The sequence below is a fragment of the Argentina silus genome (genome assembly GCF_951799395.1).
Source record: "Argentina silus genome assembly, chromosome: 14".
In the NCBI taxonomy this organism is placed as follows: domain Eukaryota; kingdom Metazoa; phylum Chordata; class Actinopteri; order Argentiniformes; family Argentinidae; genus Argentina; species Argentina silus.
In genome coordinates, this window is record NC_139668.1 from 13167542 (window position 1) to 13187477 (window position 19936).

The following is a 19936-nucleotide window of genomic DNA, read 5'->3' on the forward strand; positions in this document are numbered from 1 at the left end:
GTTATTTTTGAAAACATCTTTTCAGTTAACTAAGTGTACTGAATCACTTCTCTAAAAGGCATGCTTTGAGATTTGTAAATAATTCAACATTTCTGTTGAAAAATGCAGGATGCTGTTCTGAAAATATTTTTGAGGCCTGTCAAAATGAGGGGTGTTAGCTCAATTCATGATCATGCACCTTACAGGAAATGTATCAGAACTTTTGGATTCATGTTATGTTGGTGACATACAGTAGTAATTCACAATGCAAATCACTGATTCTGTTATTGTTGTCACTAAAGCAGTTTATGCAATTTTATGACCATACAGTTTGAATTCAAGCCAAAATGCAAGGTAGATAATAATACGCAACTTTCCTGTTACAACGTAGGAGGCCAGTGGCCACCATAACATATTGTATTTTATTTCACTGATCATTGACAGTACCAAACATCACAGTGGAGTCACATCATTACAACAGGGGAGACCACATACTGACTACTTCAGTAGATAACTTCAGTCTATAAATCCACAAACTCGCATGTAAATTCATTTGAGTTCAATGGGTTATGTACAGTATGCACTCAGTACAGACATTTGCTGCTTTTTTCAAGCCGGGCTCCTGACAGAAAGTGTCCAATCAATCCAGTTGGATTCACTGCGATTTAAGCCACAAATAATATTTTAGGGCTACTATCTCGCCGCAGTGTGCATTTCTTCATGATACAGAGATGAGGAGACGGTGTGAGATTCACTGAAACGTTTATAGAGTCCTTTAAGATTGTTAAAAAAGGTCTTTGTCTGGCAAGTTTTTCAAATATTTTAAAGAATTTCAAATACTTATTTTGCCCGGGTCTAACACAGTTGATTAGGTCCATGCAGACAAACTACACAGAACTGACGGAGCTTGAACAGGGTCGTATCATTCTAGGATGGATGGAAGCAGAATATGGCCAAGGAAAGCAACATTCTGTCATATTCAAAACATTGTCCACTGTGAAAAAAAATGATGTCTCTTTAGGATCATGACAAAGTCTCCCTTCTCATATTCAGTACAAGTGCACAGTTCAGTTGCATCTGTGGAAGAGTTTGGTTGAAGCCATGTTGTCTTGGAGTCATCTTGGCTGAGGCCTACTGTTGAGTGGTCTGTGTGTGCTCCTCTAGCACCTGTGTCTCGCCTGGTGTTTCTGTCTGCTGCTCCGCCAGCATGTCGGTCAGCTTCATCCCCAGCACTGGATCCCTGCTGTGTGATGCCACCTGCAGGCCAACAGGAGAAAACATCTGCCATTGAGACAAACTGTGGTGAGGCCTCATGAGCCCAATCCAAAATCGACCCCTAATCCCTATACACTTACACGTGGAGGTGGCAAGATGGTCCTCAGATGTCCACAAAGGGACTTGATTTGGGATTGATTTGGGATTTACTAAGTGACCCCAGTCAGACCACTCAGCAAAGGTTTTCAGATTTCCGATTTGGGGTCAATACCATTTAAATCATATTCAATTGGAGATGGAGTGAAATTCAATGCACTAATTGGACATTTGGCCTACTGCTCTCAAAAATGATTTATTTTCATCGAATTAATCGAATTTTCAAGTTGTTTTACGACTGGACCGAACCACAATTGTCACATTGACAATGACTAAGTGGGAGGTGTTAACTATTCATTCTGATTCTCATCCCTTCACCCACCAGTGTGCACTGGTGCGTTTCCTCTCATGTAGTTAATAGCATTGGATTGGTGCCAGCATGCCTGTGGATAGTTCCCACCATATTTCTTACACTAGTCCATTCCCTATAGATCCATGCAGGGGAGTGTACATTTCTGAAGAATGGTAAAGAATCGGACCCCAGACTCTGACGTCAGACTACAGTACAAAAAAAATAAAATCAAAAATCAAAAAAAAATTGGGCAGCCATTCCAAGCTTATACATGGAGTAGCATCCTGTGGGTCATGGTGCTTTACACACTACAAGGCCAACCTGAACCATACTCTGCTGGCTTGGATATTTTCCTTTCGCGTTGTCCTTTCTAGCACTGTTCCAGCAACTATGGTGGATGCATAACCAGGCCAGCACAGTACAGCTCAGTCAGTTCAGGTTAGTAGTGTGAAGGGGTACGTGTCATCCGAACAGCACTCACCGCAGGACCACCCTTCCTCCTCAATGTAATACCCTCAGCAAGGAGGGCTTTTGCAGTCTCCTCAAACAGAGACCCTGCCTCCAGGTTTCCCTGGCTCTCTAACTCGGTATACTTCTGCACGAACCTGGAAGGCGGAAACAGAAGAAAACATTTATTTTCTCATTTGTGCCACCACTTAAAAGCAGCAATGCATCGTCATTATTGCTTACCAATGGCAGACATGCATCAATAGCCACACTGATGCAGGGAATCCAGTCCAATAATAACAGAATACATACAGTTCAAAACTGTACTGTTATATTACTGTGCATTATTTTGCAAACATATACACATATTTCATTGCCTGTGATTTACATCATTTAATTGAAATCGATGCGATCCTATGGTTCATTGAAATGAGAGGTCACAAATTTGGGTTTTTGTGTGCTTTTCACATGCAGTAGAAAGTGTAATAATGTGAGGATTTGAGTGTACCTTTGGCATGTAGAAACAAAGTTGACTTTGGAAAGGTCTAAGGCTCTGGGCCCTACTCCATACACCTCATAAAACTTCCTGAAAGAAAGAACCACATTTATCAACAGCATGAGATTTTAAAAACGAACTGCTTTTGGACGCCATCAATTTTGATTGGATTCGCAGTGCTCCTATGTTATTAGCTATGTATGTAAGAGTTCAGTTAACTTACGCTCTTATTTCATCCTCTCTGTAGAAGATCTCTGGCACAGTAATCTCTTTCTTCCCATATACCTTGGCTACTGGTTTAACATACAGTGGATCCCTCTTGGGTGGAAAGGCTTTATACACATCATACCAAATGGGTTTGTCCGACTGTTTGATGACACCAGCCCGCATGAGATCTCTGACTCTGTAAATGACATGGAAATGAACAATACACAACAACAATATAGATGCCAAATCAAGAAAAAAAAATGGCAAGTTGATGCAAAAATGTGACAGGTTTTTGGAGTTGCCCTGCATGAGGTTACGAACAACAATTCTCAGTCTCTGGTTCACGTAATATTTTTGATCAGGTACTCAAAGGAATAGCAGCCTTGAGCAGGGTAGCTGAACTGTTTTGAGTTCATGTGATGCCAGAGTTACATGAATTTTCTCTTTATTCAACTGCTAATACATTTGATTGAAAAATATGACTTTTACTCAGACGTTGTGGGGCCATGTGAAACGGGTCGTGGGCAGCATTTGCCTCTATTGATTAGCCCTGGTCTAAAGTCGTTAAGAAACCATTGTTGTCCCATTTTAACAACATGGATGTTGACATTTACGTCGAAGGGGGAAACTTCAGCTGCATTTTGCACCAAACACTACACAGCCTATGGCTTTTGCACATACACAAGCCTGATTGGTCAACTCTGACAGTAAACGTTATGTGAAAGCTGCAATAGAGCTAGCTAACTGTCCCTAGCTAACTGTCCCTTTGATGTAATGTTGAATTCAAACATTGATTGCAATACGGCTATTTCCACCTCTGCATAGTAGCCAACTAGCCACAAGCTGAAACGACAAGTGGATAGTCACTAGGTCGTAAGAAAACATCCAGTAGGTAGCTAGCTATAACCTTGGAACTAGCCTACACTTAGCTAGCAAGCTGCCTCCTTTGACAACAAAAAACAGGTCCTACCGCGTAAACACCGTTCCGAACTTTTCAAGCCGACTTCCAGCCATTGTGGACTTTATATTGAACTGTTATATATAATCCTGCCAACTATTCGGAAAACTCAAAAGCAAGTCTATAACTCTCATCCATCCAGCATGAGATCCCGTGTGTTGGGTGGGATCTGTGTTCTCTGAGCTCCAATACTGGAACTCCGCCCACCTACTACCGGTCAATGTAAATATATGTAAATGAGGATTTCTTCTAAATAAGAGCACCCAAGTTTAACATTTATTTTGCATTTAAACATGGTAAATAGGGATCCAGGAACCATAATATGCTAATCATCTTTAAAAAAAAATATAAAAATCATAACCATATAATATGTGTTTTTTTTTTTATTGCCCCAGAAGGGTTTGTAATTGTTCTTATATCCTAATTACCCTGATGAAATGTTATTGCCCCAGAATAAGAACTATTTTTGTGCAGATTGGGCACTTGGAGGTATATGGCCGGAGTAAATAGCCAGAAATATTTGCTATGACATCGCTTTAGATTCAAACTCACCTGATATGCATTCCAGAAGTACAGTGGTAGCAGAGATGAATTGAAATCTCCGAAATATTTCTGTACAATGTAAATTATAAAGTTCAAAATTACTTTTTCAAAATTGTATATAGTTTCTGTTGGGTAGTGGTAAATGTTGTGATTTCATCACTTTGCGTTCATGTTTTATAACTCTCGCTTTTATTTTGAAGGCGCAAAAACGGCGAAAAGCGAAACCGGAAGTCTTCATGTTGCTATATGGAGTTTATTAGAGCACAGAGAACGCAGATCTTGATAGGGTGGCTTACAACCGGTTGCCACTGGAGAAATGTTGTTTACTTCCGGGTCGTCTCAGACGAAAACAACACACCCACATAAGTGGCAGATACTGTAGTACTACTAAGCCGATTATTATACACGTAAACACAGCGATGGCAGGGGAGGCAGAGGACGAGATACCTGGTAAGATAATTGCATTATCAACCCGTCTGAGTGAACATGAGTAAATAAGTTAACTGAGTGAACATGAGCAAATAAAGTGAGCTAGCTAGTTACCAATGAGCTAATCTGTTGCTATCTAGCTAACCTAGGCTAGGGGACTAATATGATATAGGTATATTGGTATTGGGCTACGAGCTAGCAAGCTGCTATTACTAGCCAGAAAAGTAGCTTCTATCGACCCACTTGCATTCACCCAGCTAGCTTGGTTACTGGATGCTTCTCTCCACATATTTATTTTTATTTGTATTTAACCTTATTTATACAGGGGAAACACACTTAGACCAAGGCCTCTTTTGTAGGTGCACCCTGTCCACAATATTTACACAATAACAAAACAACACATAACAAATACAACACAGTTCAATACATAAATCAATACATTATATGTTAGAAGAAACAATCACATCTTTCACCAATGAGATCCTCAATTAACACCCTAAATTGCCACCATAACTAAAAGCAGATTTACCCAATTCGGTGGAACCTCAAGAGTTAATCAACTCTGAAAATGGGTTAGGTCATTTATGTTCTTGAATTGTAATAATGAGGTTAGGTAAGCTGGGAGTTTATGCAGTAGGGCTTATTGTTGATGTAAATAGTAAAAAGAACCGGACCAAGAATTTATCCTTGTGGAACACCCTTTCTTATGTCCAGAAAACCTGATTTAACACCATCAGTTAAGACACACTGTGTTCTGTCCGTCAAGTCATTTTCAAACCATCTACATCTACCATCTATTTCGGATAACCTTTGAATGAGTAGGTAATGAAAAACCGTCTGATCAGGGTCAGCAAAACCACAATTTCTCTCAAATAAAAAGCCTGCTGAGATGAAATGCTGGTTAAACACATTACTTCTAAATTTTCTCTGTAATGAGGCCAGAGTCTGACAAAACATCTTTAGGTAGGGATGAAGAGGAATTTCCATGCTTCAGGACGTTAATTGTTTTCCAAAATGTTGTAGGATCACCAGCAGAATCCGAGATAGCACCGAGAAAGTACCTTGATTTAGCTTTCTTAATTGATGAGGTGCATCTATTTCTCAGAATCAGGAGCGGTCTTCACGTTTGGGAAAAGCAAATTTGCTGATAATGTCCCCAGTAAGTTTTGGCTGAAAAACGACATACCCCTGAACATAGCCTGTGGGGATGAGCACACAGCATTGCTAACAGGTAGGTTTTTCAGTTTTAATGACGATATTATCTTTCCTTTCCACAAGAGTGATGGTTTATGTTAATGTCATTGTTAATATAATTTTCTATCCTAGCTACATCTGAATGTACACCCAACAGAAATGCTACACTCAGCACATTTTTGCAAATTAAATTATGTTCAAGAACAGCATCCAGCATCTATGTCTCAAGTGGTGTTTTTGTCTCCACAGAAAATGGAAAGCTATTTATGTTTGGCAGTAATAACTGGGGTCAACTTGGTTTGGGATCAAAGACCACAGTGAACAAGCCCACTTGTGTGAAAGGTTTGTATACATGAAAATATCACTTTGCTTTGTTTGGTTCTAAAGCTCTACTCTCATGTATTGCTGGCAAATATGTTAAGATATGGTGCAACTTTATTTATCCTTGATTTAGAGCAACTATTTTAGGACTACAGTACTGTATCATACATGGACAATCAACATACAGACAACTGACATACAGGACCAAGACAGAAATTTACTCAAGATGTAGACCATCAATAAAAGTCAGATGCCCTCAATAATACTAGACAAGATGGAGCAACCAGGATACATCATATAACATCATTAGACTAGATAAAAACCAGGCATACAGACAATATTGTTTTATTCTTATCTGATAAAATTATTTAATTGGCTGTGTTTCTGTGACCAACTAGATTATGGTATACCCTGCTTTCAGTTGCTGTAAGGGGGTACAGGCTTCTAGAAGGTAGCAACAAGAAGCATTTGAAAACAAAGACCCAGATTTGCCATCCCTGTAATCCCAATCTGGAGGGGTCCATAATCTTTCGTAATCTTCCGAGCAGGCAGACTGCAAAGATATGAGAGAGAACATTTCACCTACCATTGGATAGAATATTTTAACACTTATATGAATATTGATATACAGCTTTCCATCGATTGCTTTTTTTCTTTAGGATAGAATTGTGATTTTATGTATGTCTTTATAGTCATAAAGTGAGAGGAGTAATCACTGCATTTCATATAACATACAACTCTGTAGCTCAGATCTCTCTTTACATTCATTATGCAGTGTGAAATCTAGGCTAGTGATTTCACATTCTGCTGCTAATGTCATTTCCTATTTTAAACTGCTCTCCTTGAGAACCAGTCAAGTATCACAAAGTACCACACACAGAAGTAGTGTATGTCTACCACATTTATGTATGAAACTGAAACAATGTCATAGTAGTTCACACATCAGCCCCAATTACTGCTCCAATTTGGGCAAAAACAATACCTAACAAATCAGTTTTGAATACTCTACAGCATGATTATTTATTGTATCTTCTCTATAACAATGTTTTTTGAGAACTGATTCAAGCAGAGTTTTACTAAACAGTCTGAAAATGCACGTATTCAAAACTCCCATTGGATTATGTCTCATGGTGTCTATTATAGAAATATTATGGTTAAGAGCCTGACAAGAGAGATTAGTTGACACCCAGCCTATGTCTGAATAAGGTTTGTGTAAATGGCATGTATTATTTGTAAAATAACATGTCTCAATTATTTGTCTTTCCCCAAGCTTTGAAGTCTGAGAAGGTGAGGCTTGCTGCCTGTGGACGAAATCACACCATAGTTTATACATGTAGGTGTTATTATTATATTCTTCTTCTTATTATTATTATTATTATTATTATTATTACATTTTGTGTCCAGCAAGGATTTGTAGTTGACCTCTAAGCTCAGGGAGGAAATAGATAAGAAATTCATGCTGCATTAAAAGTTTTGATAGCAATTGCGTGTGTGTGTTGTGTGTGTGTCTGTGTGTGTCTGTCCGTAGCTCGGGGAAATGTATACGCCGCTGGTGGGAACAACGAGGGCCAGTTAGGTCTGGGTGACTGCGAGGAGAGGACAGCCTTCCAACTGGTGGACTTCTTCAGTTCACACGGACCAATCAAAATACTTGCTGCCGGCTCAAACACCTCTGCTGCACTCACAGGTCAGATTGTCCAGCTGCAAACACATGACCTTGTGATCTCTCAAACTCCTAAAAACTCCCGATGCGCCGGTGTGTGATATTGCATATTTGCATATTTTTGCATATGCATATTTTTTTGTACCTCATTTAGTTTTAGGTTAACAAACTTTCAAAAACCAATCTACATTCCTAAACGTATGATCCTAGGCATGGAGAGGTAGGCCTACGTCCTCCTCAGGCTCCTCTGTCTGATTTGTCAGACTAACTGTAGACTACTGTAGTGTCATATACATAAACAGTTGTCTAGCTTTTTATAGCCTTATCAAAGATTAATAAGCAACACTTTATTTGATCATTAAACCTTGCGCCAACTACACAGCCTGTCATGCTCAGAGATCCTTGGCCTATTGACAATTTTCTAGGAGTCTCTCTCATTATCTCTCTCATTATACTTTTTTAATTTCATGCTTACAATGGAACCTCCTGGTACATGCCTCCTGCCTATCATGCCTGTTTTTGGCTGTCTAGTATTGCCATGACATATTATGAACCCCCCCCCCATTTCAGAGAGTGGCAAGCTGTTCATGTGGGGCGATAACACAGAGGGTCAGATTGGGCTGGGGAGGGAGAGCAACACCCTGACCCCTCAGGAGGTGACAGTAGGACGGCCAGTGGCCTGGGTCTCCTGTGGATATTACCACTCAGCCTTTGTAACTGGTAAGAAAATTACACACTTCACTCAGTTACCAAATTAAAAAAATGTTTTCCAATTCCTAGAAGCTAAAGCAAGCACATATTGTTATTGATATTATTCAGAAAATGGTGTGGTTGACTTGACATTTTGACATAAAAAAAATAGCAAGTGCATGGACCTACCTGGCACTTGTGAAATAAGTAAATCTGCCATTTTGTGTCCTCCCTGGTCCCAGTTGATGGGGGCCTGTATACATTTGGGGAGTGCGACAGCGGGAAACTAGGCCTGACCACCAATCAGCTGGCTGGGCACCGCGTCCCCCAGCGGGTGAAGGGCATCACGGAGCAGGTGACTCAGGTGGCATGTGGAGGCGGGCACACTGTAGCTCTGACAGGTATGCAGCACAGTCAGTCTGCACACATATTAGAAACAACATGAAATGTTTTAGAATCTTTATTCCAAAGGAAGAAATGCTGGTGCGATTGACCATTCCAAGTGTTGTTGTTTTTTTTGCTGAACATTGTTTTTGATATCCAGCAGCGTTCTCTATCGTATCTAACCCCAGTGCATAATACATATTCCCAGAGTAGCTGAAACATTTGTCTTCTCTCCCTCTAGAGGAGAACATGTATACGTTTGGCCTGGGCCAGTTTGGTCAGCTGGGTCACGGGACCTTCATCTTCGAGGCCCGTCTGCCCAGAGCAGTGGAGTACTTCAGGAAGGGACGGGTACACCATGTGATGTGTGGGGAGAACCACACCGCAGTAATCACAGGTAAAACACACAGGCCAAGTGGACATAACTGGACCTGACCTGGGTCGAAAACTATCACAAATTCTGTGAGGCTTTGCTTTAGCCTGCCTGGAGAGCCTTATTTTAAATACTATTCTGACCCTGGTCTGAACAGAGCACGTTGGTGGTTGTTCCAAATACATTGCAGCCATGGTTAATGTGTGTATGTGCAGTGCCAACTGTTTTGGTAACTGGTTTTCAAATTAATAGAGACTGACTTTGATTTGAAATCCATAGATCAATTATATATATTCAGGAATTTATCAAGGCATAAGAGAGAATGGAGGATATTTGTGTTTTGAATTTCAGTTTTCTTTCTTTGTCGGAAAGGACTGGTTGTTAATATACTGCTGCAATACTGTCATAATGACTTACCCCTTGTAATGATGACAGCTGTGTCTGTCAAGTTGATTGATATGATTTGTCATGGCTTCAGACAGTGGCCTTCTCTATACCTTCGGAGATGGTAGACACGGAAAGCTGGGCCTTGGAGAAGAGAATTTCACCAATCAGTTCAAGCCAACCATATGTCCACGTTTCCTCAAGTACTACGTCCAAGCGGTATGTGTCTTATACAGGAAAGGTTTTGTGACAGTGGAGCAGGAATGATTTTGTGACAGTGACTTCCGGTGGAAGAAATTTTATTTCCTCTCTCTCTCTCTCTGTCCGTGTGCGTGTGCGTGTGCATGCGCCTACATGCATGTGTGTTCCAGGTGACATGCGGGGGCTGTCACATGCTGGTTCTGGCCAAGCCCAGAGACAAGAGCTGCGAAGAGGTGACTCTGGAGGAGGAGGATGTCACCAAGGACTACCTGGAGAAGTCCTACACAGATCTGCTAGGGAACACCACCACATCTGAAAACCTCAACAGGAGCCTGTCTGCCCGGGTCAGGAGGAGAGAGAGGGTAGGTGCTAGCCTGGGAGTATCCAAAAAGGGGAAAGCATGTGCTCAGAGCAACAGTATATAAACATCCGGGGCTAAACCCTTGTTTGTGTATTCTGTTTCTAGGAGCGTTCTCCAGAGCAGTTTGGCCTTATGTTCCGCACCCTGCCCCCCCTGGCTTCGGGCTACCTCACCGCCTCTCTACCCTTGTCCAGCCAGACCATCCCCCCCAGGCTGCCCCCCGCAGAGCTGGCCCACAGAAAGGTGCAGAACACCAACGGCATTCACCAACACAGGAGCACGGGCCCAAACAAGAAGGGTACCTACATACCAACCACCTCCTCGCCATCATTACTCTCTCCTTCGCTCCTGGTCTTATGGAAGGGTTTTAAGGATGTAAAGGATAGGTCTAGTCATATCTGTATAGGATCTCCTTTTGAGTTCCTTGAGGAATAGATCTCCACGCATATTTTAAGGCTTTGTCACACTCACAAAATGAACTATTACCCATAATGTACATCTGTACATACAAAATATTATGATATGAAAAACTCAAGCAAACCTCAAGACAATTTAACATTATACAATACACAATATTGACATAACCTATACCTATTCAAAATGTACTGTATACTTGCCAATAGCTCCTGGTTCTAGCATAGATTATTTTTTCTTATGATGACTGATGGATAGATGATTCACTTACTTAGTCAAATGTATTTGTTGTAAGTCGCTTTGGATAAAGTCGTCTGCTAAATGCCATGAATGTAATGTCAATGTCAAGGATTCAACAGTCTATTGTGCTATGTTTACATGTCAGAAAAGAGGACAGTAGAGAAGGCCAGTGATGAGAGAGACAGCATTGTGGAGAACATAACGGACAACGAGAGTGTCAAAGACTTAGGAGACACCACTGACTTTCTGAATATGGTGAGTATACCGTGTGACCCAGCCGCCTCACACTAAGCACTAGTTTGGTTATCTGCAAGGACCCACGCATTCTATCCGGATGTGTGCTGGAATGTAATTCAGTGACGTCATAGAGTGCCATAATAGATAAGTTGTATGCGGGACGTACATGTAGTTGACACAAATACCTTTTGTTAGACTCACGTGATGAAAATGGATCCCAGTGAAAAGACACTGACGTTGTCCCCTGTCCAGAAGGTAAGCCACTTACAGTGCTCCACATAACACTATTCTCTTTTGCAGTAGGGATGTAAGAGCAGCGTCTGCACATATACATATCAAGTAGGCCCTTTGTTTTGTGTAAGCTGTCAGTTGAGACCTTCGTCAGAGCAACACGAGTAGGGTTAAGCTACAATACTAGTAGAGTTAAGCTACAATACTAGTAGGGTTAAGATACAATACTAGTAGGGTTAAGCTACAATACTGGTAGGGTTAAGCTACAATACTAGTAAGGTTAAGATACAATACTAGTAGGGTTAAGCTACAATACTAGTAGGGTTAAGATACAATAAACTACAATGCTTAAGTAACAAAGCCACACCGTACCTTCTTTGTAGGTTAGATAGAGATTCTTTTTTTAAAACCTTAAACTTCAAATAATTAATAATTCGGAAGCGGGCACATGCTAATGTGTTTCTTTTTATTGTATATAGTCAGGTTTATAACTCAGAGCATCCATTTTCATTCTGTCCTTCTGTCTTTTTGCATGGCTCTTTCCTGTACCAATAATAGCCATCTCTCTTGTTTGCTTCCTCCAGCATTGAGTTCTGTACTCTGCCTTCCCTGCATTTTCACTTTTTTTTCTCTAACATTTCCCCTTCTTTTCCATCCTCTGCTTACTGGCGCCGGGATAGAGGAAGGGTAAGCTTGTGAGAGGGCATGTTAAGGATGGGGAGAAGGGAAGGGGGCCAGAGCCTTCAGCCGGGGATTACACCCCCTCCCATTCCCCTAGGAGGGCAGACCACACCCCTCGGCGAGCTTTGCCCACGGAGATGCTGAAGGGCACCAGTGCCAGGTCTCGGCTGGCAGAGAGCCCGCACCACAAGAGACCCCAGCACAAGGCTCCCCAAAGCAGAGGCAGTGGAAAAGAGAACCTCATCATGCAGGAGATAAAGCCTGCTGAACCGAAGGCTGGCACAGTCAAACTAAAGCCTCCGAGTCTAGGGGACATTAGCAAGGCCAAGCCGAAACCCCGTCCCTCTATGCAAGCAAGGCAGAGCGAAGTGAAGAGCCAACTGATAGATGTTGAGAGTAAAGGGAAGGAGGCGAGGGGCAAACCGATAGCGGACCTTAAAGCAGTGCAAATGAAGAACACTGCCAAAGGTTCAAAAAGCCTCAAGATAACTGAGGAGGATGCTCTTGGGAGTACAGATAAAGTTGCTGCTCTACCAAAGAACATAGCATGCAACGGCAAGTCGGCTCAATTGCTCTCTGAGGGCAATGCAAGGGCAAAAAAGACAGTGAAATCCAAAGAACCGGTCGTTGTATCTAGAGTTCCCAAGAAAACAAAGAATGAAAAAAATGAAAAAGAGGCGAAATCTACAATTGTGAGGGAACCAACTGAGGAAGAAACACCCAAAGAGACTCCGCAGCGCAGCCTACTGACTGAAGTAACCTCCCTCATGCCTGTTGTGGGACTAATGGGTCCACTGCATATGGTTAGAGAGGTGGTGGCGTCTAGCCAGTTAGGTTCGCCCTCGGATGATGACTCGGCCATGTCCAGCCCTACAAGTCAGATAAAGGCAGAAATGGTAACCAAAAACAGGGCGGTTGCCCAGTCTTCCTGGGGTGAGTCATCTGATTCAGATGCTTCCAAACCAAGCAAGAGGACTGCCGTTAGCATCAACATTATACCCGCATCAGGCACCCTCGATCAGGGGCCGGAGGAGAGCAGCTCCTTCTCCGAAGCCGTAGAGAAACAGGGTGAGAGAAGGAGAGGGAGGGGACGGGAGGAAAGTGATGAAGAGACAGAGAGCAGCGACGATCAGACATTACTCAAGCAGGAGAGTGGGAGTGAGGGGGAAGAGAGCCAGGGAGGGGTTGGAACGAGTGATGAGGATCCAGATGAAAGAGAGGAGATGACCAACAATATTGATAAGGTTACAGAGGAGGAAGACAGTCAGGAAGAGAGCACAGCACAGGCAGAGGAGGAGGAGGAGGATACAGGGACTTCTGAAAGAGAGGAGAGCGAGAGGGGAGAGGAGAAAAGCCAGGTAGAAATAGAGCAAGGGGAGGAGAGTGAAGCAGAGGTTGAGGAAAAAGAGGAGAGTGGGCTGGAGGAAGAGGAGGAGGATGACGGGATGAGTGGGACAGTGGGAGAGGATCCAGAGAGTGTAGAAGAGGAGGAGGAGGAGGAGGAAGAAGAAGAAGAGGGACAAAGCCAGGCGAGCGAGGTGGAGGAGGAGGATAGCAGAGAAGCATCGGAAAGTGAGACAGAGAGCAAGAAACAGGAATCTGAGGATGAAGATGAGGAGGAGGAGGAAGATGATGATGAAGAGGATGGAGAAAGTGAGGAGGCAGAAAGTGAGAAAGAGGAGGATAAGAGTGTAGAATCTATGGAAGAAGATGAGAGTGAGGTGGATAGTGGAACTGAGGGGGAGGAGGAAGAAGTGGAGAATGAGAGCAGTACACAGGAGGGAGATGAGGAGGAGAAGAGTGAGGAAGAGGCAGACAGTGATGAGGAAGCAGATAAAGAGGAGGCGGAGGAAGAAAGTGAGGAGGAAGAAGAGGATGAAAGTGAAGGAAAAGAGGAGGCGGAAGAAGAAGAGAGTGAAGATGAGGAAGAAGAGGCAGGGGAAGAAGAGGAAGAGGGAAAAGAGGAGGAAGAAGAGGAAGAAAGTGAGAGTGAAAAGGGGGAAGAGGAGCCAGAGGAGGAAGGTGAGGAGGAAGGAGAGGAGAGTGAAAAAGAGGAAGGAGAGGCAGAGGAGGAAGAGGGAGAGGAGAAAGATGAAGAGGAAAATGAAGAGGGAGAGGAAAGTGGAAAAGAGGTAGAGGATGACAACAAGGAGGAGGAGGAAGAAGAAGAAGAAGAAGAGGAGAAAATTGATAACAAGAAGGCCAAAAAATCTGTTCAAACCAAAAAGGACAAAGAGAGCAAAAAAGAGGCAGCACCCAGTAGTAAAAACTCTGATGCTAAAGCTACCAAGACTGCTGCGAAGACCAAACAGGGAACCACTGGGAAAGGTCAGCAGGCAAACAAATCCCAGGACCCTCAGGAGTTCTGGGATGATGTTTTACCCCAGTACCTTAACCTGAAATGATCTCTGTTCCAAACCAAAACCTATGCCACCTGTGCACTTTTCTACATAACATTCTCATTACTGACTTTTTGTTTTGCTTTTTTTCTTTCTGTTATTCAGTATTATTTTTGTTTTAGTTTGCTTTTTCTATCTCGCTGTCTTTTAATATTTTTGCATGATCACTGTTTTTTTTGATCAACAGTCATTGTTGTCTTCCATTGACTGTTTTCATGTGAGGATTAGCATTAGTCTGGATATTGTGGTGTGCCATAAATGGTCATCTTGAAACCCACAATGCTATGGTATCAATATTTTCTTTTCTTTCATTTTGGGCCACAGAAACGACAACTGTCCGTTTGAATACATTGAGTTTGATTCACTCAGTATTTCACTTGCCTTCTTATTGCTTTACCAGTAAACTAAAGCAGAACTGTGTTTCAATGTTTCAGTACGCTAGCTGTACTGTATTTGTTTTACTTGGCAGCTAAATTGGTGCTTAAATGCTAATGCCTGTGAAAAAACCTTTTGAAATGTTAGGTCTTCTGCAAAGACAATATGCCAGTACCTGCTACAGTGCAGTAGTAGCTTCACATGACTAATTCAATGCTGAATTCACCAGCAAAGACATTCTGAATTATAGGCCTACTCTTTTCTAACCATGTTTCTATTGATATTATGAATATTTTGGGTGTTCTTTTTTTACATTGTTTTGTAATAAAACATTTTTATAAAATATATAATCTCTCCAGGGAGATTATTTTATAGGACAGTTGTCTTCATAAAATGTTTTAAGTTGCATTTGTTATTTGTTGCATTTGCCGGTGGTACTTACTTGTGCACTTATCATTGGTCTGTTCCAGTAGCAGGTGGGATACATTTTTCTATCTCAGACCCCATTAGTGATATTTCACCCACCCACCCTCAGTTTGTTGTGTGTGTGTGTGTGTGTGTGTGTGTGTGTGTGTGTGTGTGTGTGTGTGTGTGTGTGTGTGTGTGTGTGTGTGTGTGTGTGTGTGTGTGTGTGTGGACCCTAAGCAGTCTAGATGTATTCTCCCCCTGCGACCAATCTCTATCTGAATTTATGTTTCTGTAATTCTCTATTATTTGATTTTAAATGGCATATTGAGCATTCTCACCCATTACTCTAACCGCACTACCATCCTTTGGCAGGATTTAAGAGCTGAAGAGGAGGAGGAGGAGGATGATGATGATGAGGAGGAGGAGGAAGAAGAAGAAGAGGAGGAAGAAGAGGAGGATGAGAAGCCGGAGGAAACAGATGGACAGTTGTTCCGGGGTCAAGAGCATTCAACAGGAAAACCTCTTGGGGTACAGCAAGCACCTTGCAATGCTTTCAGTTAAATACTATTGCTTCCATCCACTAAAAGTGTCCATTTTACCTTTCTCTTGAACTGAATTTGTTCTTTCTAGAAACCAGAAGAGGTGAATGAAAATACTCTGCCAGATGGAGCACAGAAAGGTGAATTTTACATTTTTCATTTATACTATGTTTTACAGTCTCTATGGAATGGGGCAGATTGTTAAGTATTTGTCTTTTATTGCCAGTTGCTGAAGATTCAGGTGTACCAGCCGCTCAGACAGAGGAGAAGACTGATTCCACAGGCTCACAGCCGCATAATGGAACCACAGAGGACAAACCAAAGAGCCAGCTGGGGCCTAACAGAAAGGTTATTGATGTTCTTACAGTGTACATAATTACTCAAGGTCTAGGCTGACACTTTATCAATGAACCTAGAGTTAATACAATACAATACAGACGATTGATTGGGTACGACCCTACTGTCTTCTCTCCTTCCCCCTGCTCTCCTTAGCTTTCCCTGTTCAAACGATTGTCCTCTAGCAAAGCCAAGCAGCCAGAGGAGAGGGCAGAAGGCTCAGAAGAGGGCAATCACGGGCGAGAACCACCTGCCGAGGGTCCCTCTGGAGTTCCGGAGAGCAGAGACCCAGAGACAAACACTATCGGCACCCAGCCGAGGGCCCCAGGCCCTGGCACCAGGGGTGCCCACTCTGCAACTTGCATTTTACTGTGACTGACTGAACCACTCACTTGGGGCCTGTGAATGACTGGACTAATTTCACCAACCAACTAACTCCCTTGTGCCTTGTGTTGAAGAGGGTGCACCATTACAAACAGCCACTACACTTCAACCACTATATTTTCACCAAGTGACCTATTTATTGAGATTCGGTTCTCTCTTGTGAAACATGTATTATCAATGTGTATACATGTATTTACTATTTCTCTTGCACAAAAATGTCTAACCACAGCGTGTGTGTTTGGTTTTGGTACTGTTTGAGGAATTTGATCTTTGTTAGAACTTTTTATACAGTGTAATTGATAGTTTCAATGTGTGTTTTAAACTGTGTGAATGTATTATTAATTATTTATTGCAGACTAGAATATCCTTAAAGCACACTTGCACTTTAAATACAATCTTTATGTGTGTCTTTCAGGGAAATATGACTTGTGTTGGTATATGGATTTTGTAATTCATCATCATAAACTGGTTTAATTGGATTGTGGTTTGAAAATCATCATCTCATTTGGATTTAATGTGATGCTTTTAAAGGGGCAATCTTGGATTCAAACAACAACAACAGACTCCCACACTGGAAATTAATCAAAAGAGTAGGCTACAAAAGCCTACACAACATATAAATAATTCTGACAACGAAATATATTTTAGGAGTTATTACAATAATAACAAATGTGCGAGAAATAAACATTTTTAAAACAAAAAAGTAACATTTTGTATTCTGTTGAGTGATAAATGTCATTCCCACTTATTCACCATCTGTGGGCAAATTGCTCTCGGCCTATTATTGTCATGAGGTCGAAATGTAGCAAGTAATCTAACCGAAAGTTAGAAGGATGTATTGCAAACATAACGGCCTACCGGTATTCAGTTATACTAGGCTTATAAATATACTAGGCTTATAAACACCAATGCATCCCAATGTAGGCCTACCTACATCTCGGTGGAAGGGTCACTGACGACATGACGCGGGAGAAAACAAGAACATCTGAATTCTTACGACCACGATTCCTTTGATCTTCGTTTCCTCTCCTTGATTCCTCTCCTCGTTTGTGACGTTTTGAGGAGGACGGGGGGGGAGAGGACGTGAGGAATTTACCAATCCCAGATTGCCCCTTTAAAGCAACATTGTGTAAAGCCTTAGTGATGGTTGTGCGACAGAGATGGCAGGGAAGCTCACGTTTTTATTCTATTTATTTTTATTTTTATCAAATCTGTACTGTACCCTCTGACTGTCCTCGAACAAAAAGACAGCAACGATTCTTCTCCACACTAGGTGGCAGTATTCATAGAATGTCAATCATGGTTGCGCTGTTACCCGCCTTTCTTTCACTCTTTGATTACTTGTGTGACAGCTAACAGGAAACTAGGAAATTTGTACTACAAGACAATACTACAAGACTATCAAACCGATTCTCAGTGGGAAGACACTGATTTTTTACCACTTTAAAGAAGGAAAGAATGGAGGAATATCATCCTGGTGACGAGGTAGAGAGTTAATAATATTTGAGAAAACATTCATGAGGCTCTTCTTGAGTACTGAATCAACAAGCTAGCTAGCCACACAAGGTTGTGTAGCTAGGCAAAAGAAAGCGAGTTAAAGCTTCCTCCAGACGGAGAGAAAGCTATGTAAATGTATAGTTAAACCAAAGACCGCATTTCCCTCTGGTTAAACTAAACTAAGCTCTGCTTCATAGCCTAATGTTGACATTGTAAAGTGTGTCAGTTAAAGCTACTTTCCAGCCAGAGTTTTGTCTGCTGATGATGATTGGTGGGGTGTGACGCCTTCACTGAACTGAACCAATAAATCACCCATGCTGTACTTTTCCATTTCGTTTGTTTTTAGGGGTCCTTTAATCCTGATAAAGCGAGTGATTCAGTGAAAGAGGTAAACATATTGTCTGATAATACTAATATTTGTGAAGTGGCTTGTTTTGTAGCTAATGTAGAATACTTGTGATTTGTTCCCTGGGGGCATTTAGCTAAGCGGGTGATGCACAACACAAGTTTACACATGACTCTGAATACAGCACAGCACTGTTTTCAATTGGACTCATGCTCCGCCGTGTGTGTGTGTGTGTGTGTGTGTGTGTGTGTGTGTGTGTGTGTGTGTGTGTGTGTGTGTGTGTGTGTGTGTGTGTGTGTGTGTGTGTGTGTGTGTGTGTGTGTGTGTGTGTCTTCATCTTCCAGTGCATTGAGAGTATCATAGGAGGAGTTGACTACAACCAGAACCTAGTGAACAAGTGGACAGCCAGTATTGTGGAACTCTCCCTCACCCAGCTAGTCAAACAGGGGAAACTATTCAAGTACATTGGTATGGCGGTATTGTTGTCAATAAACACACATTGTATACTTTCAAATGTTATTGTCGATACAGAACACCGTACCCTGTATAGTTTTCTGTCTTGCCACATCAATTCACTGTTAACAAGTTTGTTGTTTGTCAGGCTGTCAGGTTGTCATTTAGTTAATGTTTTTACAGTAGTCTGACCACTTTCTGTTTCTCTCTGCACAGTCACCTGTGCTGTGATGCAGAAGAGTGGTGCAGGTCTCCACACAGCCAACTCCTGCTACTGGGACACCACCGCTGACGGTAAGATTTAACACTGTGTGCTCAGCAACAGTGTATCTCCCATACCATCGCTTAGAAAGGAGAGCCCTATGTTGCTTGTCATAATCAGTCTTGGAGACCCTCTGATGACATTGTTTATGTCAAGGTGATGTATGCTTCACGGATGTTCATACATATGACATGGTGGCATGGTTTGTGTCACACAGGGTGCTGCACAGTGAAATGGGAGAACCGCACCATGTACTGTGTGGTCAGCCTGTTTGCCGTGGCTTTAGTCTCCTAGACAAAGACCAGGATAATGGATACTTCTTAGCCTGAGATGGAGAGAGGGCAATGCTGCCTGCTTCCAGCAGGGGGCCTCCAAGGCCTCTTTAGGCTGACTGTAAGACAATCTGAGGAGCTTAGAGATGGTGATTGGAAAAAGCAGCCTTGCTCTGAACTGGCTGAAAAGTTTTAGAGAATGTATTGATTTTCATCCATTGACATCTCTGTGTTAAGACTATGCTTGGCTGATGACTTATGCTGCAATTATTATTATTATTATTATTATTATTATTATTATTATTATTATGTCTGGCTTAATTATTTGATACAGGGTGAGGCAATGGCATGTGATTATATATACTATTTTGAATCACAGTTTAATCAGATAAAGAAGTGTATCTATGGAAACACTTGATATGATAAATAACCACAACTGGCAATTGGGTGTGTTTGTATGTGAAGAAGTGGCATCGGTTTAAAGCTGGGAGAATGTTTGTGCCCAATGTCGTTGATTTTGGCGCCATAACTGAATGACATTAAATATGGGATGTTTGATCTTTTATGGT

At 41.9% G+C, this 19936-nt stretch overlaps 3 protein-coding genes across 3 annotated transcripts; 2 read left to right on the plus strand and 1 right to left on the minus strand.

The window, feature by feature from the left end:
- Positions 1-341: 341 nt before the first annotated feature.
- On the minus strand, positions 342-3899 carry mrps23 (mitochondrial ribosomal protein S23). The gene is made up of 5 exons (XM_083685357.1): positions 3763-3899; positions 2809-2988; positions 2598-2675; positions 2124-2247; positions 342-1236 (listed from the first exon to the last, which is right to left on the minus strand). Exons 1-5 carry the CDS (start codon positions 3804-3806, stop codon positions 1111-1113), a joined length of 552 nt encoding a protein of 183 aa, XP_083541483.1. The 5' UTR covers positions 3807-3899; the 3' UTR covers positions 342-1110.
- Positions 3900-4652: 753 nt separating this feature from the next.
- rpgrb (retinitis pigmentosa GTPase regulator b) lies at positions 4653-15132 on the plus strand. Its single transcript, XM_083685113.1, has 14 exons — positions 4653-4743; positions 5828-5953; positions 6166-6258; positions 7508-7570; positions 7766-7924; positions 8471-8620; positions 8833-8991; positions 9216-9371; positions 9826-9950; positions 10103-10294; positions 10399-10591; positions 11093-11202; positions 11380-11439; positions 12096-15132. The coding sequence occupies exons 1-14, from the start codon at positions 4713-4715 to the stop codon at positions 14499-14501; spliced, it is 4023 nt and encodes a 1340-aa protein (XP_083541239.1). The 5' UTR covers positions 4653-4712; the 3' UTR covers positions 14502-15132.
- A 2751-nt stretch (positions 15133-17883) lies between these two features.
- On the plus strand, positions 17884-19930 carry LOC310815575 (dynein light chain Tctex-type 3-like). The gene is made up of 5 exons (XM_083685410.1): positions 17884-18022; positions 18381-18422; positions 18725-18848; positions 19050-19127; positions 19313-19930. The coding sequence occupies exons 1-5, from the start codon at positions 17996-17998 to the stop codon at positions 19387-19389; spliced, it is 348 nt and encodes a 115-aa protein (XP_083541536.1). The 5' UTR covers positions 17884-17995; the 3' UTR covers positions 19390-19930.
- Positions 19931-19936: the final 6 nt, after the last annotated feature.